The sequence below is a fragment of the Sminthopsis crassicaudata genome, chromosome 5 (genome assembly GCF_048593235.1).
Source record: "Sminthopsis crassicaudata isolate SCR6 chromosome 5, ASM4859323v1, whole genome shotgun sequence".
In the NCBI taxonomy this organism is placed as follows: Eukaryota; Metazoa; Chordata; class Mammalia; order Dasyuromorphia; family Dasyuridae; genus Sminthopsis; species Sminthopsis crassicaudata.
In genome coordinates, this window is record NC_133621.1 from 102,285,092 (window position 1) to 102,309,140 (window position 24,049).

At 39.3% G+C, this 24,049-nt stretch overlaps 2 protein-coding genes across 7 annotated transcripts in view; one reads left to right on the forward strand and one right to left on the reverse strand.

Annotated features, from left to right (window-relative positions):
• PARP12 (poly(ADP-ribose) polymerase family member 12) overlaps positions 1 to 16,643 on the forward strand; it is a 32,047-nt gene extending 15,404 nt beyond the window's left edge. For all 4 annotated transcript variants that reach the window (XM_074267765.1, XM_074267763.1, XM_074267766.1 and 1 more), the window contains exons 4-12: positions 897 to 998; positions 4,306 to 4,429; positions 6,040 to 6,220; positions 7,894 to 8,014; positions 9,740 to 9,836; positions 10,972 to 11,047; positions 12,326 to 12,456; positions 13,733 to 13,884; positions 15,341 to 16,643. In XM_074267765.1, the coding sequence (XP_074123866.1) occupies positions 897 to 998; positions 4,306 to 4,429; positions 6,040 to 6,220; positions 7,894 to 8,014; positions 9,740 to 9,836; positions 10,972 to 11,047; positions 12,326 to 12,456; positions 13,733 to 13,884; positions 15,341 to 15,594 (1,238 nt within the window). In that variant the 3' untranslated portion in view covers positions 15,595 to 16,643. The remainder of the gene's footprint in view (positions 1 to 896; positions 999 to 4,305; positions 4,430 to 6,039; positions 6,221 to 7,893; positions 8,015 to 9,739; positions 9,837 to 10,971; positions 11,048 to 12,325; positions 12,457 to 13,732; positions 13,885 to 15,340) is intronic.
• Positions 16,644 to 21,892: 5,249 nt separating this feature from the next.
• TBXAS1 (thromboxane A synthase 1) overlaps positions 21,893 to 24,049 on the reverse strand; it is a 216,203-nt gene continuing 214,046 nt past the window's right edge. For all 3 annotated transcript variants that reach the window (XM_074267767.1, XM_074267768.1, XM_074267769.1), the window contains one exon: positions 21,893 to 22,225. In XM_074267767.1, coding sequence (XP_074123868.1) covers positions 22,151 to 22,225 — 75 coding nt within the window. In that variant the 3' untranslated portion in view covers positions 21,893 to 22,150. The remainder of the gene's footprint in view (positions 22,226 to 24,049) is intronic.

A 24,049-nucleotide genomic window follows, 5' to 3' on the forward strand; every position in this document is an offset into this window, starting at 1 on the left:
GTTATAGTGGAGTGGAAGGTCAAATGGAACAGCTATGTGGTACAGTGGATAGAGCACTAGCCTGAGGGTCATTTTCCTGAGTTCAAATCTGGCCTCAGATATTTAATTAGTTGTGTGAACCCTTGTTTGTCTCAGTTCCTCATTTGTAAAATGAGCTGGAGAAGGAAATGACAAAATCTTCCAGTATATTTGCCAAGAATGACCATTTGAAATGACTGAAAAACAATTCCCTCTTCATTTCTTTATACCGTGAAATTTTTTTAGTAGTATTTCTCCCCCTCAATTTCATGTCAAGACAATTTATAGCATTCATTTCTATAAGATTTTGAGTTCCAAATTTTTCTTCCTTCCTTCCTTGCCCCTCTTCTGAAAATGGTAAGCAATTTGATATAGGTTGTGCATGTGCTATCATGTAAAACACATTTCCACATTAGTCAGTTTTGAAAGAAGAAACAGATCAAGAGGATAAAAACCACATGAAAGAATAAAGGGAAAAAGTGTGCTTTAGTTTAGATTCAGAGTCCATCTGATGGACAATCTGGATGTGGATAACATTTTTCTTCATGAGTCCTTTGTACTTGTCTTGGATCACTGTGTTTCTGAGGAGAGCAGAGTCATTCATGGTTGATCATCACACAATACTGTATACAGTGTTTTCCTGATTCTGCTCATTTCATTTTATATTATTTTGTACAATACGATAGGTGTGAGGTGGTAACTCATAGTTGTTTTAATGTGCATTTCACTAATCAAAAATGATTTAGAGCCCTTCTTCATAGGCTTATAAATGGCTTTGATTTCTTCATCTGAAAACTGCCTGACCTTGAAATACTTTGACTCCAAATTGAGGTGTGATGGAAACTAATACCCATTTTTCACCTGTCTTTCCTTTGCAGAAGGAAGATCTAATAGTGACTCTGTACCTGTCTCCCCTAATAACAGTAAAGATGATGATCAGATCTGCCTGTACCACATTAGCAAGGGCTGTAGCTTTAAAGGTAAGATATTGGGAAAATAGCTTCTTCTTTAGGACAGTTTGCCACCAGCCCAACCACATTCCCCTGAAGCTGGTTTACTGTCATCTCCCTTGTTACCACAGCCAGAACTCTGCCCCTTGATCAATTGTCTCATTTACTCAATTATCTATTTCTTGGGAGACACTCACCAGGTCTCGAGTTAACCGTTATAGTAAATAGAATCCTAGAATTTTAGGACAAAGAGGGACTTTAAACATGGTCCTTTCCAACTCCCTCATTTTACACAGAGAGGAAACAAAAAGTGAAATAATTTGTCCAGGGTTGTATATAAGGGTGAAGCGAGTATTGGAGTCTGGGCCTCTTGAGGTCCAGTGCAGGGCACTTTAAAAAAAAACCTTAATGATATTTTACTTTTTTCAAATACATATAAAAACAATTTTAACATTTTTTTTTTGTCACACTTTGAGATTCAAAATCTCTTGTTCTCTCATTGAAAAGGCAACCAATTTGATGGAGATTATACATGTGTAATTATCTAAAACATTTCCAGCTAAGTCATTCTGCGAAAGAAAACAAAGAAATCCCTGGAAAAATAAAGAAAGTAAGCAAGAAGTATTTTTGATCTCCATTCAGGGTCTACTAGTTCTTTCTCTGGAGATGGATTTTTTATCATGAGATCTACGGAATTGTTTTGGACCATTGCATTGCCGATAATAGTTAAGTTATACATAGTAGATTATTATACAGCATTACTGTTACAGTAGACAATGTTCTCCTGGTTCTGTTCATTTTGTAAAGTCTTTCCATGTTGTTATGAGCATGTCCTCTTCATTTTTTTTTTATAATAATAGTTTTTGGGGGCAGCTAGGTGGCACAATGAATAGAGCACCAGCCCTGAATTCAGGAGGACCCGAGTTCAAATCTGGTCTCAGACACTTAACACTTCCTAGCTGTGTGACCCTGGGCAAGTCACTTAACCCCAACTGCCTGGGGGGGGGGGGGAAGAAAGAAAAAAAGAAAAAGTATAATAATAGCTTTTTATTGTCAAAATACATGCAAAGATGGTTTTCAATATTCACCCTTGGAAAACCTTGGATTCCAAATTTTTTTCCTTCCCTTCCCCCATCCCCTCCTCTAAACAGCAAGTAATACAATATAGGTTAAACATGTGCAATTCTTCTTTCCATATTTCCACAATTATTATGTTGCACAAGAAAAATCGGATCAAAAAGGAAGGAAAATGAGAAAAAAAGCAAGCAAACAATAAGAAAAATGTTGAAAATACTTTCTTGTGATCTACACTCAGTTCCCACATTCCTCTCTCTGGGTGCAGATGGTTCTCATCATCACAAGATCATTGGAACTGGCCTCAATCATCTCATAGCATAAGAGAGCCACAAACGTTAGAATTGATCATCGCATAATCTCGTGGTTACCATGTACAATGTTCTCAGGTTCTCCTAACTTCACTTAGCATCAGTTCATATAAGTCTCTCCAGGCCTTTCTGAACTCATACTGCTGATCATTTCTTAAAGTGCACTAGTTTTCCATGACAATCATATACAACAACTTGTTCTGCCATTCCCCAGTTGATGGACGTCTCCCCAATTTCCAGTTTTCTGCCACCACTAGAAGAGCTGCTATAAATATTTCTATACCCACAGGAACTTTTCCTTTTTGTTTTTATCTCTCATAGTGGTATTATATGGACAAAGGGTATGGTTTTATAGCCCTTTGGGCATAGTTCCAAATTACTCTTCCATAATAGTTGAATCAGTACCTAACTTCGCTAAGAATACATTAGTGTTTTAATTTCCCCACATTGTTTCCATTGTTTGTCATTTTCATTTTCTGTCCTATTAGCCAGTCTGACAGGTATGAGGTAGTAACTCGGATTTGCTTTAATTTGCTTTTCTTTCATCAATAGCTATTTAGAACATTTTTCTCATAGGACTATAGATGACTTTGATTACTTTATCTGATAACTGCCTATTCATATCTTTTGACCATTTAACAGTCGATATCCTTTGACCATTAGCAATCTTGAAATTTCTATCAATTTCAATCCGTTTTCTGTATGTTTGAGAAATGAAGTCTTTATCAGAGAAATTCACTTTTCACAGGTGCTTTCTACTACTCCTAAGGCCTCTCCAACTAGTTCTTCTCTTGGGGCCATGGAGCCAGGGTTGGTGACTACTTAGTAGTATTTCAGGCACACTGTGAATTAAACTGACCTTTGTAGGTTGACCCAAGACTGTTGGTATCATTTTAAATGTGGTTTCCATGGGCAAGAGTATTCTGCGCTCCAGACTTCAGGAAGCAGTTTTGGGAGGAGATCTGGTATGAAGTGGGGACTGCCATATTAGCACAGACAGTGTTCCTGGAAGGGGAGGGTTCTTTACTTTGATTCCTGTGGCATCTTTCATGACTCTGGAAGCGGTGATTACTTTAGTTCTGCAGAACCTCTCTCAGCTTAGTTTTCTCATTTATAAAATGAGAATATTAGATTATTTAACCGTCCATCCCCCTAATCTGTCCCAGCTCTAAATCTCTGATTCTCTCACCACAGCACTTGCTTATTCTTTTCCTTCAGGCCTTCATCAACAGTGAGTCATCAGCCAAATCATTTCCAGGCTGTTGTTTACCATACAAAGAGTTGCTTTATTACATATAAAAACGATGAGTTCAGAGCTCCTACAGGCTGGCATGTTTATATGTGCTCAGTCTGGTTTAGAGTCAGGCCTATACAATTAATAAACTTCCTCTATCCTTAATCTCTTTGCCCCTGGTGTTTAAAATTTGAAAATAAGGCATACAGGTTATGATTAAGGGCACTCAAAACCGTATGTTTTCAGAGAAGGGGGAGATGAGGGTAGGCTGGAGTCCTGTCCCAGAGCATGGAAGATGTGACCAGCTACCTAGTTTCAACAGACCATGTGCTTCGAGATGGTTTTTCTGGATTTATGATGTCTCAGCTACATAGGGCTCCTCCCTTTCCACCTGTGGCCAGGCAAATGTGTGAATGAAGCAAAACACTGTTTGGCCCCCGAGCTCAGGAGCTGACCATTGCATGATGCACACTCTTCCAGCTTCAGTACTGGAGTTTTAACTTCAGTTGGTTTGTTGTTTTGTCTTGCAATTGTGACCCTGTGGCCTCTTGCACACCAATACCATTCTTGGTTTTTTTGTTTGACAGATATGGGAGTAGTTTTTAATCTTAGAAGATATTGCACAAGCCAGGTTACAACTACACTATGTTTTTCATTGTTTCTTTAGGCTACACCATATGGAATTACCATTTTGATTTTATTTCTATTTTTGTTTTAGATAAGTGTTTTAACGTCCATTTTCGTTTGCCCTATCGATGGCAGTTTCTCGATGGGGATACATGGAAAGATTTGGAAGAAATGGAGAAGATTGAAAAGGAATATTGCAACCCCGAGAGTAGGAGGTATGAAACATTACTTATTGCTGTCCTGTGCCTGGGCTGTTTGGGAGGAATTTGGGAAGTTATTAAATTCCATACTGTTTAATTTTGCCTTCCTTACTAGAAACTGTGCAGGCCCTGAGGACGTGGCAGCCTGGTGACTACTAGGCACTGGGGTGTGTCTTCTGCATTCCCCTCGGGGCGGGGTGGAAAGAAATGGCTTGGAAAGAGTAGGAAATAATTATGTAAAAATTTACAAACGTCATTAAAAGATTAGTTGGGAGGGGCACCTGAAGTTAATGACTCGGAAATTGGACCAAGTGAAAGAGAGCTAGCCTGGGTCTCTGCATTGGAAGGAAGATTAGGGGTTTCCATCAGAGTTCTTTTATTCACTAGCTGCTCTCCCTAGTTCTAGTCCCACAGGTTGCTTGATCTCTCTAAGGGTTTGGTCTCCTGGAAAATGAGAAAGTTGGACAGATGAGTCCTGAGGTGCCTTTGAGGAGGGTGTACAAAGTAGGGAGCCACCTGGCTCTTCTCAGGTTTGAAGTCAGTGTCCCAGTGCAAGGATTAAAAAAAAAAAACTGTACTAGAGTCAGAGGATTTCTGAGTTTTATCTGTGTATTGTTACCTTTATACCTAGAATAATAGTTATATCCATGATATGTATTGATTGCATGGGCAGCGAGGTGGCAAGGCAGTCAGGGAGGCCCAGAGTCAGGAGAAGTCAGTTCAATTTGGGCCTCAGACACTTACTAGCTATGTGACCCTGCAAAAGTCACTTTACCTTGTTTGCCTTGGTTTCCCCATCTGTAAAAATGAGTTGGAGAAGGAAATGGCAAAGCACTGTAGTATCTTAGCCAAGAAAACACCAAATGGGCCTGAAGATTTAAGCATTTCAGAAAAATGACAGAGTGACCACAGATTGTTTAGCACTTTATCTTTCTATTTATGTTGTGCTTCCTAGAAGGTTTCACTTTCCTGCTTCTGACCTGGGATGTATATGAGAGGGGCAATGGACAGCTTGCTTTAGTGACAAGTAAAATGACCACATAGTTTAAAAAAAATTTTTTTTTGAAAGTATATAAAGCATTGCAAGATGTTTAAGAAAATTGCCAACAGAGGCATTGTGGGGTGGAGAGATGGAGACTGAGAGCTGGCCCTAGTGTTGGGAAGCCTGGGACACACACTGTCTTTGGGAGCCTGGACTAGCGTTCCAGGCCACTCTCTGCTGAAGGGCCAGAGTTCCAGTCTGTGAGACTGGTGGAGGGAGTTCTTAATTGGGAGCTGACCTCACACCTTGACATCATGTGTGTTTTTTTTTTGTTGTTGTTGTTGTTGTTGTTGTTGTTTTTAAAGCTCCTAATTTGTTCACTTGTTTCAGGTGTGTCCATATGTTAGGACCTGGTTTGGGGTTTTCTTGGCAAGGAGATTGGAGTGTTTGCCATTTCCTTCTCCAGCTCATTTTTACAGAGAAGGAAACTGAGGCAGACAGGATTAAGTGGCTTGCTCAGGGTCACACAGCTAGTGAGTGTCTGAGGCTGGATTTGAGCTGGGGAGATGAATCTTGCTGACTTCAGATCTGGAATGCTGTGCTCTAAGCTGAGGGGTTTTCCCCCTCTTTTTTTCTTGCACAGGTTTCTTGTTAAGCCTTCGAGCTTCCTCATAAACTTTAATGACATGAGTTGTGGCTATTACAAGGTTCGACGTCTGTCCACGGCCTCCTCGGTCCTCAAGCCCCCACATTTCATCTTCACAACCCAGTGGCTTTGGTATTGGAAAAACGATGATGGTTTGTGGCAAATGTATGGCCTAAAGGTAAGGGGACAGGCTCCTGTGTGGAATCAGGTCCCAGTGATGTAGAGATTACCGGGCCCTGTATCTTGCCTTATCCCCCACCTCTAGGGCCTATATTCACCTGCCTAGGATTCACTTCTTTACCAGTAAAATGAGGGGCTTGGTTGGGACAGTCTCTCCAATCCATTCTAGCCCAAGTTCTGCCCTCTGAGAATGATGAAATCCAAAGTGGAAGCCAAAGGCTTTGCTGAAAGAGCTTGCTTACTTCAAGCAGGATTTGGTCCAGCAACATTTGAGCACAACTCAGGAGTCTGGAGCTCTTGTCTTAGTGAGACTTAATCTTTATACACAAGATCCAAATCCACCTGAATGTGTGAAAAACTTCATGCAATGAGTGTCTTTTCCATTCCTTGTGTTACATGAGGTGGAAGAGAGTCTTTGCTTCCATTCCAAGAAACCACTCTGGGTTTGTGTGTAGGTGAATCATACAGTACAGTATGATTGTAGCCACCCATTTATCTGATGAGGAAGCAGGCTCAAGAGACTAAGTGACACAGCTAGTAAATGTCACAGGGAGGATTTCGAGTCAAGTCTTTCTGAATTCGAGTCCACCACTGTCCTTGGTTTGACTCTTCTGTGCATCCAAAAGGAAAGTTCTTTAAACAAATAGAATAGATCAAGGTCAAGGTCTTTGTCAAGAAGGTTGATCATTGGAAATGCAGTAATAATGAATTCTCCAAGGAAGTATATAAGTAATGTCAGAGGTAGGGAGAAGTGAAACCAGTCACTAAATGGTAGACAGCTGCCTTGATTATGCCAATCATTCAACCATCAGAAAGCAACAACAATGAACAAAAGGATTATTGATTGCCTATTGTCTGCAAAAGTATTTATTGTTAGTGTTGAAAATAATTTAAGAGTTGCCCCGTTTTAGTAAAAAAGTCTGTCTTTATCTTCTTACCTTTTTCTTCCCTTGTGTAATCTACAAGATATATAATTCTTTTGTTTCTGGTTTTTGTTGGTATTTTTAATTGAAGCTTTTTAATTAATTAATTTGATTAGTTTATTGCTGAGGCAATTGGGGTTAAGTGACTTGCCCAGGGTCACACAGCTAGGAAGTGTTAAGTGTCTGAGGCCAGATTTTGAACTCACATCCTCTTGACTTCAGGGCTGGTGCTCTATCCACTGCACCAACTAGCTGCCCCTTGAAGATTTTTATTTTCAAAACATATGCATGGATAATTTTTCAACATTGACCCCTGCAAAACCTTGTGTTCCAAATTTTCCCCTCCTCCCTCCCTCCCCTAGATGGCAGGTATTCTAGTATATGTTAAACATGTTAAAATATATGTTGTTATTTCTGTTTTCTAAAGTTTAGCAGCTGGTTCAGTCAGCTTTTCTTCAGTGCATTTCTAACACTTATCTCCCTCACTCCTTCAGCATTCTGGGCACACTATCTCCCTCTACCTGTATTCATTGTTTTAGGCTAGAAACTCCACTCCCACCCTGCCCTACCCAAACCCTGGCATTGAACTGACAGTCCTGACTGTCACCTCAAGAGCCACTGGGCTCATCAGTCAGTTTATTGAAGTCTGGAGTCTTGTGCTGGCTTAATCTGTGGGCGGCCGTCCCCTTTCCTGCGGGGTTGTCTTGGACTCTAAGAAATGGTTTCTCTGTGGTTTTTGACTTGACAGGGTACTGAGCGCCATGTAGCTGCTGTTAACAGCAGTGACATAGAGAAGGCCTACTTGAGCCAGGAGTCACCCATCCTGCAGTTCTCCGTTGGAAAGCACAACTATGAGTTGAATTTCAAAGGTATTTCCCAAGGATGCTCATTTGACAATCTGGAGGTGATATGGTGTTTGTTCCATGTAGCCATGGGCAAGTGCTGGGGATTGAATGAAAAGGTGCTGCAAGTGCTTTACATGGGACACATATAAGACTAGGCTCTTTATTGAAGGATGCACAGAGAGGATCAGGTGGAAATTAGCAGTCTACAGTCTGTTCCACTGTCCAGTCCTGAAGTGGCAGGCCAGCTGGCATGGCCAACTTGAGTCTGAACTCCCTGCACTTTGAGGTGTGCTCCTGGCCCCATGGATGACCAGTATGCATGCAGGACACTGTCCTGCCTCTGACGTGGTTTCCGGCCCCATAAAGCAGAGATTGTTGTACCACAAAGGAGAACTGTATGGAAAAATATTGTGGTCTCATTAATTCTCTCCTGCTGTAGTCTTTTTTAGAAGTTTATTTATTTTTCAACATGTCCTTTTTATTTCCATTTTAAAAATTTTTTCAGTAATATTTTATTTCTCCAAATACTTGTAAAGATATTTTTTCAGTTTCACTTTATATTAAGATTCTGTGTTCCAAATTTTTCTTCCTTCTTCCCTTATCTCCCCCCTCACCAAGACAGTAAACAATCTGAGGTAGGTAAAATATATGCAACTTTTTAAAACATATTTCTATATTTATCATGTGGTTTAAGAAAAAATCACAACAAAAGGGAAAAAGCAAACAAACAAAAAGGTGAAAATACTCTGCTTTGATACATATTCATTCTCCCTGGTCCTCTCTCTAGATGTGTTTGGCATTTTCCTTCCCAAATCTATTGGCTTGAATCACCACATTTCTTCTTCTTCTTTTTTTTTAATTAAAGGTTTTTATTTTCAAAACATATGCACAGATAATTTTTCAACATTAACTCTTGCAAAACCTTGTTTCAAATTTTCTCTGCCTTCCCATGCCTTCCCTTAGATGGCAAGTAATCTAATATATGTTAAACATGTTAAAAATATATGTTAAATTATATATATGTATATATATATACACACACACACACACACACACACACACACACACAATTACCTTGTTGCACAAGAAAAATTGGATCAAAAAAAAGAGAAAGAAAACAAAATGTAAGCAAACAACAACAAAAAGAAGTGAAAATGCTATGTTGTGATCCACATTCAGTTCCCATAGTCCTCTCCTTGGGTGTAGATGGCTCTCTTCATCACAAGATCATTGGAACTAGCCTCAATCATCACATTGTTGAAAAGAGTCACTTCCATACGATTGATCATCATATAACCTTCTTGTAACCAGAATCACCACATTTCAATATTTACTTTTACTAGATTTTTATTTCCATTTTCTCCCTTTTTCATACCTGTCCCCAAGATGGCAATCAATCTGATATATACAATCATATTAAACATTTCCACATTAATCATGTTGTGAAAGAAGAATCCTCCTGCCATAATCTTATCAAAAGCACTTCATGGGCAGATTGGAGGGCCAAGAAAGATTTATGATTGAAGTTATCCTTGATAAGGGTCTCAAGGAAGTAAAGATAAATGATTGATAAACACCCAGCATACTGCAAGATACTAATCTTCTGGAGTAATCTATAATTTTATATTTTTTCTAATGGTCACCAATTCTTACTAAACTTTACTCACTTAATCCAGATAAGTCAGTTTGTACTGTGGGTTTAAAAGCTAATTTTGCTGTTTTGTTGTTGTTTGTTTGTTTGTTTTTTAGCCATGACTCAGAAAAGCTTGCACTTTGGTACTGTCAGAAATGTTTGTCGGAGACCAAAATATGTCTCTCCTGAGGATTTGAAGATGAAGCAGACTTGGTAAGCTGTACTTGAGTGATTTGTCCCTTGGTGCAGATCTGCTATGGCTCACATCCAGACTTTGGTTGATATTGAGATTAACCAGAAATGTCTGGCTAACATCAAACCTTATTGTCTTTACTTAGCTTCAACAAAATATGCAGCACAAATCTGTATAATCAAGCATAAATAATATATGAACTATTTCTATTTTGCTGTTTTTCAAGTGTGTGTAGATATTAGGATTAAAGATAAAATTGTATTTGAAAGTATAACTGAATTACTGGTAGCTATTTTTGTGATTATATTTTCTTGGTGAATGGTTCATATTGTTTTATATGCAGATCCAACAGATTTGTCTTTTACCTTATAAATGGGTTTTCATAGTCCCCCCCCCCCAAAAAAAAAAAGGTTGGGAATCATCTTCTGGTCAAATGATCTGAATAGAGGAAGGTAGTCCTGCTCTCATACCCCAACTCTAGCAAAAAACAAATATATCCAGGTAGAATAATATTCAAGAAATCTAATGAGTAGCTATCATAAAGGACTTGTTCCACCCCAGAAGCGCATGGAAGCCTTGGGTTCCTCAGGGATTAACTCTCTTGAGCCATGAGGTCCTAAGCCCCATTTGGCTGTGGTAAAGCTGCTTCATTTCACTGTCATCTCTAAATTATCCACTTGGGGATTATCTGGGGGCAAATTTTAAATCCTTGTCTGGTTTCTTGACTGCAGTCTCACACACTTTTAGACATAACCTCTTCTCTCTTTTGGTGCGTCTAGGGAATGCTGAGTGGTTATAATGTCACCTCATATCAGACATAATTAGGAAAGTAGATTTGTTAGGACAAAAAAATACCTAAAGCCAAATAAGAATTTAGGAACTATAGGTTTGTAAGAATATTTAGCATCTTCTATATCACTAATATTAGTGGAAAAAATGGATGTTAATGTAATTACTGTTACTGATTATTATTGTTTTCAATCTTCCCAGCTTACTTATTCAAAAATTGAGAGAGGTGAGGAATTAACAATTGGGACAAGGAAGGATAGGGGCCAGAGTTATTTTGAGTGGATAGTAGTAGTACTGATATTTTCCTGAAATATTGGCCGGAGATACTGAGAATCTGAAAATGTTCTTCTTTTCTGTCCTGTTCAGTGGTGATCAATTAGCAGCCCCAAAGAATGTTCCATCTCATTGGGATATGTCTGCATTGCCTGAACTGGGATTTAAGGTATGAGTTGAAGCCTGAAAGGAACTTAAATTACCTGGTCCAGCCCTTCATTTTTCACATGAAAAACCATAGGCCCGAAGTGTTGTGTTTTCTGGTTCCAGCCATGTCTAGTCTCTTCATGTTTCGTTGGGGTTTTCTTGGCAGAGATATTGGAGTGGTTTGCCATTCCCCTCATTTTTATAGATGAGGAACTGAAGCAAAACAGGATTAAGTGACTTGCTCATGGCCACAGAGCCAGTAAGTGTCTGAGAATGGATTTGAACTCGTGTACATGGGTCTTTGGGACTCCAAGCTGAGTTCTCTGTCCACTACACTCTCTGGGCCCAGAGTAGTGGTGACTTAACCAGGGTCACAGAGCTATTAGGAAAAAAGCTGGACTCAAATTCGCATCTTCCCACTTGACTATCCCGTTACTCCATCATACTGGTTGGGGGAAAGTCATTCTTCATATGTGAACAGGGAGCTTGGTAAAGTGAAAAGAAGCACTGGACTCAGACTTGAGAGACTTTGCCTAAGTCCTGCCTCTGACACTTCGGGGTTGTGTGACCATGGGTTCTGATTTTGGGAAGAAAAATGTTATGTGAGTGTCAGCCATTATTGTAGGATTTAGTCATAGAAAAAACCTCAGGGGTCATCTGGTCATTTAGTCTATCTTACAGGTGAGAAAACTCAGGCCACAGAGTTGAGGGGATTTGCTTAAGGCAGCAGGAAGCAGAGTAAAGATTTAAAGCCAGGCTTTTGCCACTAAACTAGTGAGATTAAAATGACCAAATCTTAGCTATCTCAGTGAAGGTCCCTGCAGTGAACTGGATGATTGCTATATCCACTGCTGGAGCGGGGGAAGTGTTTAATGCGGTGGGCCCAGGTGACTAGCAGAGGTAGAGGGACCTAGAGAATAAATGGTGAAACCAGTTAAGAAAGGAAAGACAACTAAATGTGAAAATCTCTGGAAAGTAGGAACTGAAGAATGAGGGAACTATGTTTAATCTAAAAAACAGGACATATTTTTAGGAGATCAGGTTATCAGAAGAAACTGAAACTTGAAATAGATGGGGGTGTGGGGAATGTGTGAGTGTGTACCTTCAATAAGAATTTAATTAATCTGAATCCTTTTCCCTTTTTTCCTTCCTATTTGTTTTTGTTTCCTTCTTGCTTCATCAGGCAGTTCTTCCTCGTGTTTGTTCTTTTTTGTTTAAAAAGAAAAAGGATCTATCCATCTACTTTATGGAACCTCTCTTTTTAATGTTTAAAAAGTACATTTTTTTTAATCTCTTTTAGTTAGTCCCACTTTCTCCTTCCTCTGGAGAGTATCTGAAGGTCCAAGAGCAGTTTTGTCGAACAATGCCTAAATATACCATTCATAAAATCGAGAGAATCCAGAATCCAGCACTTTGGGAAGTGTATCAGTGGTAAGTTTAAGAGATCATCCAAGGAATAACAAAAACCAGAGCCTGGTGCCAGCTGGGACACAGACTGAGGTCTGTCAGCTCCCAATGAAGTCCCCAGTGCCATGTTATGGGGACTCCTCAAGTATATAGCTTTCTCTGAACAAACTTGTGAAACATCCTTGGGGAAGTGTCCTTAAGGAGACCAAGATGAGAGAGGACTAATGAGACTAATGCAACCATTATCACTTGTAAAAAAATGGAATATCCACTCTACTAAGAGTTATCAAGAACATGTTTTTTCCAGTTAAGATGGTATTTTTATTTATGGTACATCACTAGTCACTCAGTTCTTTATAGTTTTTGTGTGTAGATATGGTATTAAAAAATGGAGAGACACAGCCTGAGGGTCAATGTCATGCTTACTTCCCCCAGGCTATGTGAGTACAATGATGGTTTCTGACATATCCATTTGCAATGGGTTTATAATATAGTCATAAATTCTGTAGTAAATAATCATGAGGAATAAGATGGATGTGTACTTAACTACCTAAAGTCAAAGTTGAAGGATCTTTTGCTCTATTCCTTGTTGGCAAAAGAGTAACTTTTGCTAAAACTTTAGATACTTTCAACATTTGTTGATGGACTAACACCAGCAAAAGGAAACCCTTATGCAAAGGCCTGCCACTTCTAGACATTTATGGAATGAATGTTTTACATGTGGAACTGGGAAGGGACCTAGCATTTCTGTGGTACCTACTACCTGTCAGACACTGTACTAAATACTTTACAAATATGATCTTATGGGATCATTTCCTTGAAGAGAGTTTTTCCATCTTGAAGTACTTTGAGACCAATAATGTGCATTCTAGAGAGAAAAGTTGGCCCTTTCCTATTTTTTCTGGAGAGGGGAAAATACCAGATTTGGGCCTAATGATAGGAGGAAAGCCCTAACTCTAAATGCTTCTGGGATGACAAAAAAACTTGATATTGAATGGAGTAGGGGAGAGAATTTCTCCTTTATTTTTTTATATCCACAGAAAACTGAAAGGGAGAGAAATGATGGCTACCAAAAGAACCCAGACCTGGGAGTTGAGGAAAAGTCATTGTAGAGGTTGTTCAGTCATTTTAAACTCTTTGTGAAAGTCACTTAATGTACCTGAGAATCTGTCTGGTTGAGAGCCAACTATACACGTTGGTTATTTGGGGACAAATGTACTGTCTTGGATTGGGTCTGAGTGAGTCATGATGCAACCTGTATTTGGTTGGAACCACCCACATAGTCTTGTCTTTGCCACAGGCAGAAAATACAGATGAAGAAGAGCAATGGAGGGCAGGAAGTGGACGAGAGGTTTCTGTTTCATGGCACTGGGCCCAAGTATGTTGAAGCCATCTGCCATCAGAATTTCGACTGGAGGATCTGTGGCCTTCATGGTACTAGCTATGGCAAAGGTAATCAATTATGATTTAAATTGCTAAAAAAGATAAAAACATCAAGTTTAAAAAACCAAAATTTTCTGAAAACTTGTAATATCATAGGAATATATGATTTGGTTATGTCAGCATGTTCCTTTGACGTAGGTCACAATTTCTCTATAATTTAGTGGAAGGTCTTCTAATCTTGTTAGAGCTGAAAAAACCCATCGGCCTCAGATCAGCTGGGTGATGGCTTTCTCCGAACCCCTATTTGTCCGGATTTCAGGTGATGGACAGACGGAGAGTCTCTCACTTGAAGCCTTTTCAGCTGGTAGGAGTTACAGATCTTGAATTGCATTGGTAGGGCCTTCAAGAACACATGGTACCTTCCATACTACGCCGAAGCTTCAGAAGAGGGCTTTCATGAAGCTTTCTAAAACTCAGTTCTGGAAAATTAAGAAAGGAGCCTTGGGGCGCTGGCCTAAGGAGTGAAAAGAAAGTAATTGTGGGGGCAGTAATCCATTGTCTTGGTGGCCACAAGTTAGCACCTGTAGACTTCTTCTCGTTCATGTGCTTTGTTAACCTTTGTCTTTATTCACTTCGCACCTATCCCAAGTCCTTCAAACCCAAACGCTCTCCCTGTTCCAGGGTGTGGAGAAGGGGCAGTTCTGCTTAGGCTGCTATTTGCATCTGTTTGAGGGACCAGTTGTACTCTGCTTTATATGTTATATGTCCAGTGCTCAGCATAAAGTTCTGTGGAATTAAAGAAGCAACAAAACCTGAGATTCAGGGAGGAGCTGAGAAACAAGGTGCTTTCCAGCTCCTGAGCCAAGCCTTTATTGGGTGGTATCTTTATCTCCTTGGCCCTAAGTTTTCCACACGTCCTGTGAATTTATCCACATGGACATCCAAGCCCCTATGGTGTAGGCAAGCCGTACGTTCTTCTGTGACTTGAATTTCTCTTTTTAAACCAAACTTCACTTTGGTAGTCGGGCCTGTCTGCCCAGAGCTCCCAGCAAAGCCTATGAACCCACATTTCCAACCAGCATGTAGCCTATTAAATCTGATTTATAGTCTCTGTCTATGGAGCTATGACTTATTGAAGGAAACATGCAAAATGGTTCAGTATGGCTTAACGTTGTGCAATAAAGAGCTCACTCTCCGAATGCAGCTGGAATAGAACTTTTTGCGTCACCCTTTGCTGTTGTTTCTGGCCCCATTAGAACAAGGCTCAGGAATCTCTTTAGGTAGGCTCTTAGGGGCGCTCCCACTCAGTGGCAGGCCTGGGTATAATCAGGGGAAGAAGAAAAAGTCATGCAAAGAGTGCAGCTGGAAGGTGGAGGGAAGACCAAGGGGGACAGTCGCTGGTTGCCTCTGATGCCCCTGATGGCCGCCCCAGCTTAGACCTGAGGTAGGAGGACTCACGGTCCGGATCTCCCGGACTCGGAGTCACCCTCAGCCCCTTGTCTGGATTGATGTGTTTCTTTTACAGGGAGCTACTTCGCCCGAGATGCAGCGTACTCCCACCATTACTGCACATCTTACGTGAAGCCCCAGCCCATGTTCTTGGCCCGGGTTTTGGTGGGAGAGTTTACCAGGGGCTCTTCCTCCTATCTGCGACCTCCCGCCAAAGAAGGTCAAAGCAACGTCTTCTACAACAGCTGTGTGAACAGTATGAGCGACCCCTCCATCTTTGTGATCTTTGAGAAGCACCAGATTTACCCGGAGTATCTCATTTGGTACTGAGCCTTCCCAGGGAAAGCGGCGTCTGTGCGACTCCTGTCTCCGATGCAGCTCGTGCCGACGCGGAGATCCGGAGTCAGGGACCTTTCTCTGCTTCTTTGGGGCTCTTCTTTCTTAAAATGGAGAAAATCCCATTGTGTTATTTTTTAAAAAATCTTAAAAACTGTTTTAATGTTCTGCTTTGCACGAATTTCCTCATCCAGGTATTTTATTGACTTTTTGAGAAAGAAGAATTTTCTTCCATAGATCTCCTGTAAATTGTTTACTTCTTACTGTAACATAATATCAATAACAGTAACTGATGAGGCTACATGATAACCGGTCCATTTTTTTCTTTTTTAACTGGGTCAAGCTTTTATTTGCCTTTTTAGTTAAGCATTCTGGTGTCTGGGTGCTTTATTGGTAAAGGCGGAATTGCACCAATTCTTTTAAAAATATTTTATTGAGATCTTGTGTTTTTATATTAACTTCATTTCTGAATTTGCCCTTCCCCTGCCTTACAAACTGTGCCTTATAAGACTAACCAAAAAGGAGCAGCTCAGCAACATTAACCCATGTGTCAGCTTAGATTGCCTGCAAAGAAGGCAGTGCTTTCTTTTAAGGGCTGGGTTCTTTTGGGAGAAATGTCCTAGTGACCTAACATTTAGCCTTTTACTATCTGCTATTTGCATTTGCCTTATCTTTCTGCATACTCTGTATGTCCTGGCTGGTAGTGACAGGAAATGCATCTCCAAACCTTCTTGGTAAGAAAATGAAAAAATGCTTTGGTATTCTCCTATATTGATTTGAGGTAGAAACCCATAAATGATTCTTCCATTACTGGGATTATCAAGTAAGATTTTTATAAAATTAATTGCTATTCTGCAGTGTAGCCTAACTGTAACCATTGATTCCCCACTTAAACCACTTTCCCATTTGGTCAATAGCTTAAAATGTTATTCATGCTAGGAGCAAGTCATACTGTTGCTTAAAAGTTTTATATCCAAATGAATGTATGCGAATGTATGCCATGAATGACTATGGAAATAAAAGGATATTTATCTATAAATGGAGAGCGACTAAAGTTATGGCTTCTGTTGTTCCCACATTCTCAGGAGGGGTGGACATTCAGTAATACGGTAGACATTTCCTAAGCTCTTTGTAAGCATAATCATGGAGTTTAGGTATGACTGTTAAAACCCTCATGAAGTTTGCCAATAATAGGGAGCTACTACAGATATGTAAATAATTATGATTCACAAATGCATAAAACCAAGTGTTTCCTACATCAGGTCTGGAGCTAGGGGAAGGTGATTACCAATACAAGTGGGGAAAAGCCGGTATTGAGATGCTGACATTTGATTTGATCTCTAAAGCCAGGTGGGAATTCACTGGGCAGAGATGGGGAGAAGAGACTGTGCAATGTTCAGAGAGAGCAACTGGAGCAAAGTAGTAGCAGAAGAGAGAGGGCTGTGTTTGGGGTGGAAAGAAACCCATTTCAGCCAAATCATGGGGTACCTAAGTATAGGGATTGGATCTCTGATTTCATTGCTTTGGGGAACTCTCAAATGAGGAAATCTCCTCTACCAATATAGCTGACACCTTGGTAATTTATGATTTTAGAGAATTAGTAATTTAGACCAGTGATGTTAAAAACTACATTCTAACATTATCTAAGTTCTATTGCATGTGTATTTATTTATTTGCTAAGTATTTCCCAATTACATTTTAATCTGGTTCTGGCCATCCTGGAAATATTGCCAGCAGGGACATTATATTTAATACTGCTGGTTGAGAACATTGAGAGGCTAATTGACTTACCCACAAGCACACAACTGGTAAATGTCAGAGGTGGTCTTCTTGGACTCCGAGGCCAGCCAAGCTCTGTTTCTTCTCTGGGTATATTGGGGAGAGAATATCATGAGAAAGATTGGAATGGTAAAATGAAATCAGCTCCTCAGATCCCCACAGTGGCTTAACTTTAAATGGTATGTTTTATTGTATTTCCAATTTGTTTAATATGGTTCTGGCTGCACTGGGAAGTATTGTGAGCCATAGGCCCCTGGGTTAACCCCTGGTATAAGAGTACTTCAGCTAGGCAGAGGACTTTGAATGTTGCTTGCTGGGTATACTCACTGAAAATTTTTGAGCTGAAACATGGTTACTATTTGTGTGTGTGTGTGTGTGTGTATGTGTGTCTATATATACATATACATATATATATACATATATATGTATATGTATATATATAGACACACACATACATACATATATATGTACATAAAATTAAAAATTTACATTCAGTTCCAAATATATATATTTATATTTCAAATTTACATTTAGTTCCAAATATGTGTGTGTGTATATGCATATTTCAAATTTACATTCAATTTCCTATTTCTTCCCTCCCCCATTTATGGAGGTGAGAAAAACAGTACTATTATATATATGAAGTCATGCAAAACATATGGCTCACATTAGCCAAGCACAATGCATCATTACGGAAGGACTCTGCTGCTGTTGTAGGAAAACATGTGTGATTGAAAGTGGCAGAGATTGTTGTATTCTTTGTTTCTCTGACAGCAGGACCTTCTTCAATTCCCAGTGACTCAGGAAAGGTCCACGGGTCTGGCCCGTGTTTTACACCTGCTTGGCTGAATCCCATTCCCACCCTCTCAGCTACCTCTGAGCTGGGAAGCATTAAATCACTAAATTTATGCTGGGGTGTTGGCAGCAGATAATTTCTTAAATTGACTATTTTGAATCACCTGCCAAGTAAATTTCAAACTCCTTTGCTCTGTCATAAATCCCCTAGTTATACAGAGTCAAGAAAAGTACCAGTGATGAACCCAAATTGTCCAGTTTGACTGGAGTTTTATGTAGGGAAATGCTGAGATAATCCTAGAAGAATAAGTTGGTACCAGAGAATGGATGCCCTTACCTCTGAAATTTGATTATTTTTGGTAGCTAGCCATGAAGTCAGAAGGACTTGAGTTCAAATGTGACCTCAGACACCTAGTAACTTCATGACCCTCAACAAGTCATTTAATTTTATTTGCCTCAGTTTCCTCATCTGTAAAATGAACTGGAGAAGGAAATGCAAACTACTCCAGTATCTTTGACAAGAAAACCCCAAATGGAGTCACGAAGAATCTGCTATATCTGAACAACAACAATACAAATCAGTAAAAAAAAAATTTAGATTCACTGTCAAATATTAATTTATAAGATATATACATATATTGGTATTTTAACATAAACCATGAAGATAGAAATGAAAGAAGATAAGGATGACATTTAACTTAACTTTTTTGTCTTCACTGAAAATAATATTAGTGTTTTTAGATGGAAGCAATGTGGTTAAATATGTGGCGTGCTTGGATAAAAATCTTAGTTTGCAATTGGTACAGTCAGTTCACACGCAAAGTGAACTGATCCAATCATGCTGGAGTGCAATTTGGAATTATGCTTAAAGAGCCACCAACCTGCATATTCTTTGGTCCAAGAAAGCCATTGTTAGGTCTGTAGGCCAAAGAGATAATAAACAAGGGAAAAGGACCTATATGCACAAAAATATTGATAGCATCTCTTTTTGTGATGGCAAAAAAATGGAAACTGAGAGCTATCAATTGAGGAATGGCTGAACAAGTGTGTCTATGATTGGGATGGAATATTATTATATAATAAGAAATGATGAATGAGCAGATTTCAGAAAAACTTAAGCATATATGAACTGATGCAAAGTGAAATAAGTAGAACCAGGAAAACATTATACACAGGAATATTGTGTGATGATCAGCTGTGATTAACTTAGCTCTTTTCAGCAATACGATGATCCAAGACAAGTACAAAGGAGACATGATGAAAAATGCTGCTCATATGTAGAGAAATAATTATTGTGTCTAAATGCAGATTGAAGCACACGATTTTCCCTTCATTTTTGTGTGTTTTTTCTCTTTTGTTTTGTTTCTTCTTTCACAGCATGACTAATGTGGAAATATGTTTTATGTGGTTGCACATATATAATAATATCAAATTGCTTTTTAGGAAGAAGGGAGGAGGGGGGATGGAAAGAGGGAGAAAGATTTGGAACTCAAAATTTTGTAAAAATGAATGTTAAAAATTGTCTTTACATATAATTGGGAAAAATAAACATTTTCTATTTTCCCTGAAGTCACTTAATTGTTTTTGCAAACTCATCATAAGGTGCTAGACTTGAATATTTTTAAAATTTTTCAACAGTATTTTATTTTCCAAATACATGTAAAGATAGTTTTCAACATTTATTTCTGTAAGATTCTGTGTTCCAGATTTTTCTCCTGCCCTCTCTCAACCTCCTGTCTTCGCAAGAATGCAATCAATCTGATGATGGAGGTTAAATATGTACAATTGAATTTTTTTTAAACAAGTGAAAAAGGGTCTCACTGAAACTCTTTATTTGGAAAATTTTCAAATAAATTAAAAAATTACATTTCTGAATTTTTGAAGAATGCTGATGGTTTGTATAGATGACCCTTGCATCACTTTTGGCAACAAAACCAGTTTTTAAATGTCTTGCTCATTGTGATATCTTCTTGCTGTCAGTGATTATCTCAAGACATAATTTATAGATGAGGTTTATTGTTATAATCTTGATAGTTTTGCATTTTTTTGGATAGCTTCTTGTGAGATCTTAAATTGTCTTCACTTTGTAATTTAGCAGATAAAGAGCTGCTACTACAAATAGAAATGTCAGTTGTGCCATTTTCTTGTTTGCTTATTACATTCTTAATTATATATTGTGGTATTATTTATTATGTTGTTAATATTTTATATTCAATTATTAAAATTTATTTAAATCAGTTTATTGAAATATTTTATCACTTATTTTTTCCCCACTGCATCTTTTCTTCTAGTGAGCCATCCCTTATAATCAAGAATAAAAAAAGCCTAATCAAGACATCTGACTTTTTATGCATCTATATCCCTCGTCTTCTACCTCTGCAAAAAAGGCATGGAGATGCCTTTTCAGACCTCTTTGTAGGAATGTCAATATAATCTTGTACTATTCAGTTTTGATTGTTTTATTGTTCATATTATCTTCAATCTGCTTTCTTTGCCAGGATTGTTTTAAGCTCCTTATCCATTTTTTGAGGGTTAGTTTGAGGGTTAGTAAACTTCAAAGGATAACTAGATGTTATAGTGCAAAAACTGCTGGGCTTGGAATCAGGGAGACATCTTCATGAGCTCAGATCTGGCCATAGCCACTGGGTGCTCTGGTAGCTGCGAACCCCTGGCACTGACCTGGGCAAGTCGCTTAACCCTTTTTGCTTTATTTTCCTCCTAATGAGCTGGAGAGGGAAATGGCAAACAACTCCAGTATCTTTGCCAAGAAATTCCCCAAATGGGGTAGGAAGAGTCAGACAAACTGAAATGGTTAAAAAAAAAATTACTTCAAATTAGATAATACCTAAGCTTACTTAAAATATAGATACATATATAGATAACATATGACAAGATATATGCTGAAATATAAGGCAATTGTGATTAGAGCTTGAGGAAGGGTGATCACGAACTTCTGGATAGTGTGGTTGGTGGATAGGTAGAATATAATGAAGATGAAGGTAATTGGAGTTAGAAGTCAAACAATTATGTAGCCAGATAATTCTATTGGTCATCAGCTTGGATGCTGAAATCATAAAGTGAAGGACAGGAGGCAGACCAGGTGCCAGAAGGGAGATGGAAACAAATCACACAAAAAAGATGGGGACAGGGTGGCCTTAAGGGATGGACTTCAAGCTAATTGATAATAATGGGGAAATGGTCCAGAAGTGGAAGCTTTTTCCTTTTTCTGCCATTCTATTCCTGGGGCAGCCTTGTGCTAAGAAGAGATGGAAGTTGGAGAGCTTTCCTCCTGGACATTGAGCCTCTTCTGCAGGTGTAAAGGGCAAAGCCTTTGAGGGGAGGAATATGAGAGGAGGGAAGGGTGATGGGCTTCTGAGGGAAAACCCAATCTCTAGAGTAAATCTGGGCAAACTCTACTTTGGGGAGGTCTCCCCAATAAGCTCCTTCAGCTTTTGGCTCCTCTCAGGGTCCACTCAGCTTTGGATGGAAGGAGAGCTCTAGGACCCTATCAACATGTTTTCCTAGTGCTAGTATCCTTGAACAGATCATTATGCCCTGAATGGTTATCACCTGCTTTATTTTGTAGCTTTTCTTTCCTAAGACAAATGGGCCTTTTAAAATTCCCCAGGTTTCAGTACTCTGTGTGTGTGTATGTATATTATATAGAAGACCTGCTTTCATGGCTCAAAGGTCATCTATTTCAGAATCAAACACGAGCTGCTACAACAAGCATTTATTAAGTGTTTTAGATCGTATATGACAATATAGACTCGGATTTTTATTTCTTATATTGACATGCTAGGTATCCACAAAACAGATTTCTATACTGTATTTTTTTATAAGCTGGAATATCCATACAATGGGTTTCTTCCACTTGAGAATTCTAGTAATGCTGAGTTGCAAGGATGAGAATGAGCGCAGCCAAGAAAAGCTCCCCTTTAGAAATCCAGACAATGGAGAGGGGTATCATTTTGTTTTAGCGGGGTACAATCTTTATATAGACTCCATTTTGGGGTCCTAGGGCAGATCTGGACTTCAGTTGCAGAGGTATCTGAAATAGAGAACAGATCAGTTAGAATATGCTGACACAAGAAAAGCTTGTGCTTTTAGGTTTGATCATCTAAAAGTCAGAAGTGAAGAAAGATTGCATTTTAGGCCTAGAAACGAGAATGGAGTATCATGTATGAGAAAGAAAAAGAAATCCATTTTAGCTATAATCCATGAAGGGGAATAATATGTAATAAAATTAGAAGGGTGGGCTTGGAGCTAGGTTGTGAAGGACTCTAAGTACCAAGAAAAGGGGTTTATGCTTGACTCTAGAGCCAGGGAGTTTATTGAGAGGGTGAGTTTAAGAGCAGTCATCTTGTAACCTTCCTTTCCTTGTACAATCTGTTTATTTCCAGCCTTCCTGACATCTTCCTTATCTGGGGGCATAAAATGTCTCATATCTGTGGTGGGTTCCTCTCAGCTCTAATGGGTGCTGGAGACCATCCCAAGCACTATAACCTGATGACTGACTGACATGTTGCTAGAGAAGTCAATGAGACCGTGTCCTTGTATATCTTGCTATTTTAGGGCAAAGTGGACTTCCTCCTTTGTTAAATATTCAGAGATTTGCCTCATTCCACCCCACTGAACCCAACTAAGATGGTCCAAGTCCAAGGCCTTCAACATTAGAAGCCGTGTGTCAGATTCTTTCTCTGGAAAAATTCCCTTGTCATCCGGGTGGAGGATAAATTGCAAAGAGCAAAGACTATAAAGCACTTTCTCTTTTATTGACAGATAAACTGAGATCAAATCAGTCAATACTTAAATTAATTCAGGCTATTCATTGGAAGGGCAAATATTGAAGCTTATATACTTTGGCTACATGATGAGAAGGTAGGATTCATTGGAAAACACCCTGATGTGGAAAAGATTGAAATAAAAAGAAAAAGGGGACTGAGGACAAAAGGGAGAAAGTGTCAAGGAAGCAGTGAACATGAGGAGGTTGGATGGACTTCTAGAGATAGTTAAGATTGGAATTGGACCCAACTCAACAATAACAATAGGGGCAGCTAGGTGGCGCAGTGGATAGAGCACCAGCCCTGAAGTCAGGAGGACCGGAGTTCAAATGTGACCTCAGACACTTAACACTTCCTAGCTGTGTGACCCTGGGCAAGTCACTTAACCCCAACTGGCTCAGCCAAAAACAAGCAAACAAACAAACAAAAGCCCTAACAACAACAACAACAACAAACAAACAAAAACCCAACCAATTATAAAGTGAGGTCCAGAGAAATAAAATAAGTAAGCTGAACTTTAATCTCCTGGTCCTCAGTCCAAAGCTCTTCATTATTTGCCCCATGAAGTTGCAGCTCTTTGGATTACAGGCTAAAATTAAATAACACCTTTTTGTATAGTTCTTCAGCACCCCTGTGAGGTATTAGTGGCACATGGGATATTCTTTCCATTCCATAGATGAATAAAACAGGAATCAGGGAGGAAGGTGACTTGTAGATATTGGTCCCTCCCAACTCCAACTTCAGTGTCCCTTCCACTATGAGGCTGGCACTGGAATTGTCTGGATGCCCCAGGTGAGAGAGCCATGAGAACAACCGCCCTTCACTCAGGTGGTGCATCTGGGATTCCTCTCTCATCTGAGCTCTTGGGAAAGAGCCTAGTGGAGAGATCACTGACCCTGGAGTCAGCAGGAGCCGAGTTCAAATCCAGCTTCAGCCATTTACTAGCTGAGTGACTCAGGGTAATGGACTTAACCCCGATTGCCTCCAAAAAAAAGAAAAAAAAAAGAAAGAAAAAAAAAGAAAAGAAAGAAATAAAGGAAAAGAGCCGGTCTAGAATAAGGAGGAAGTAGATGAGCACATAAATAGTTGGA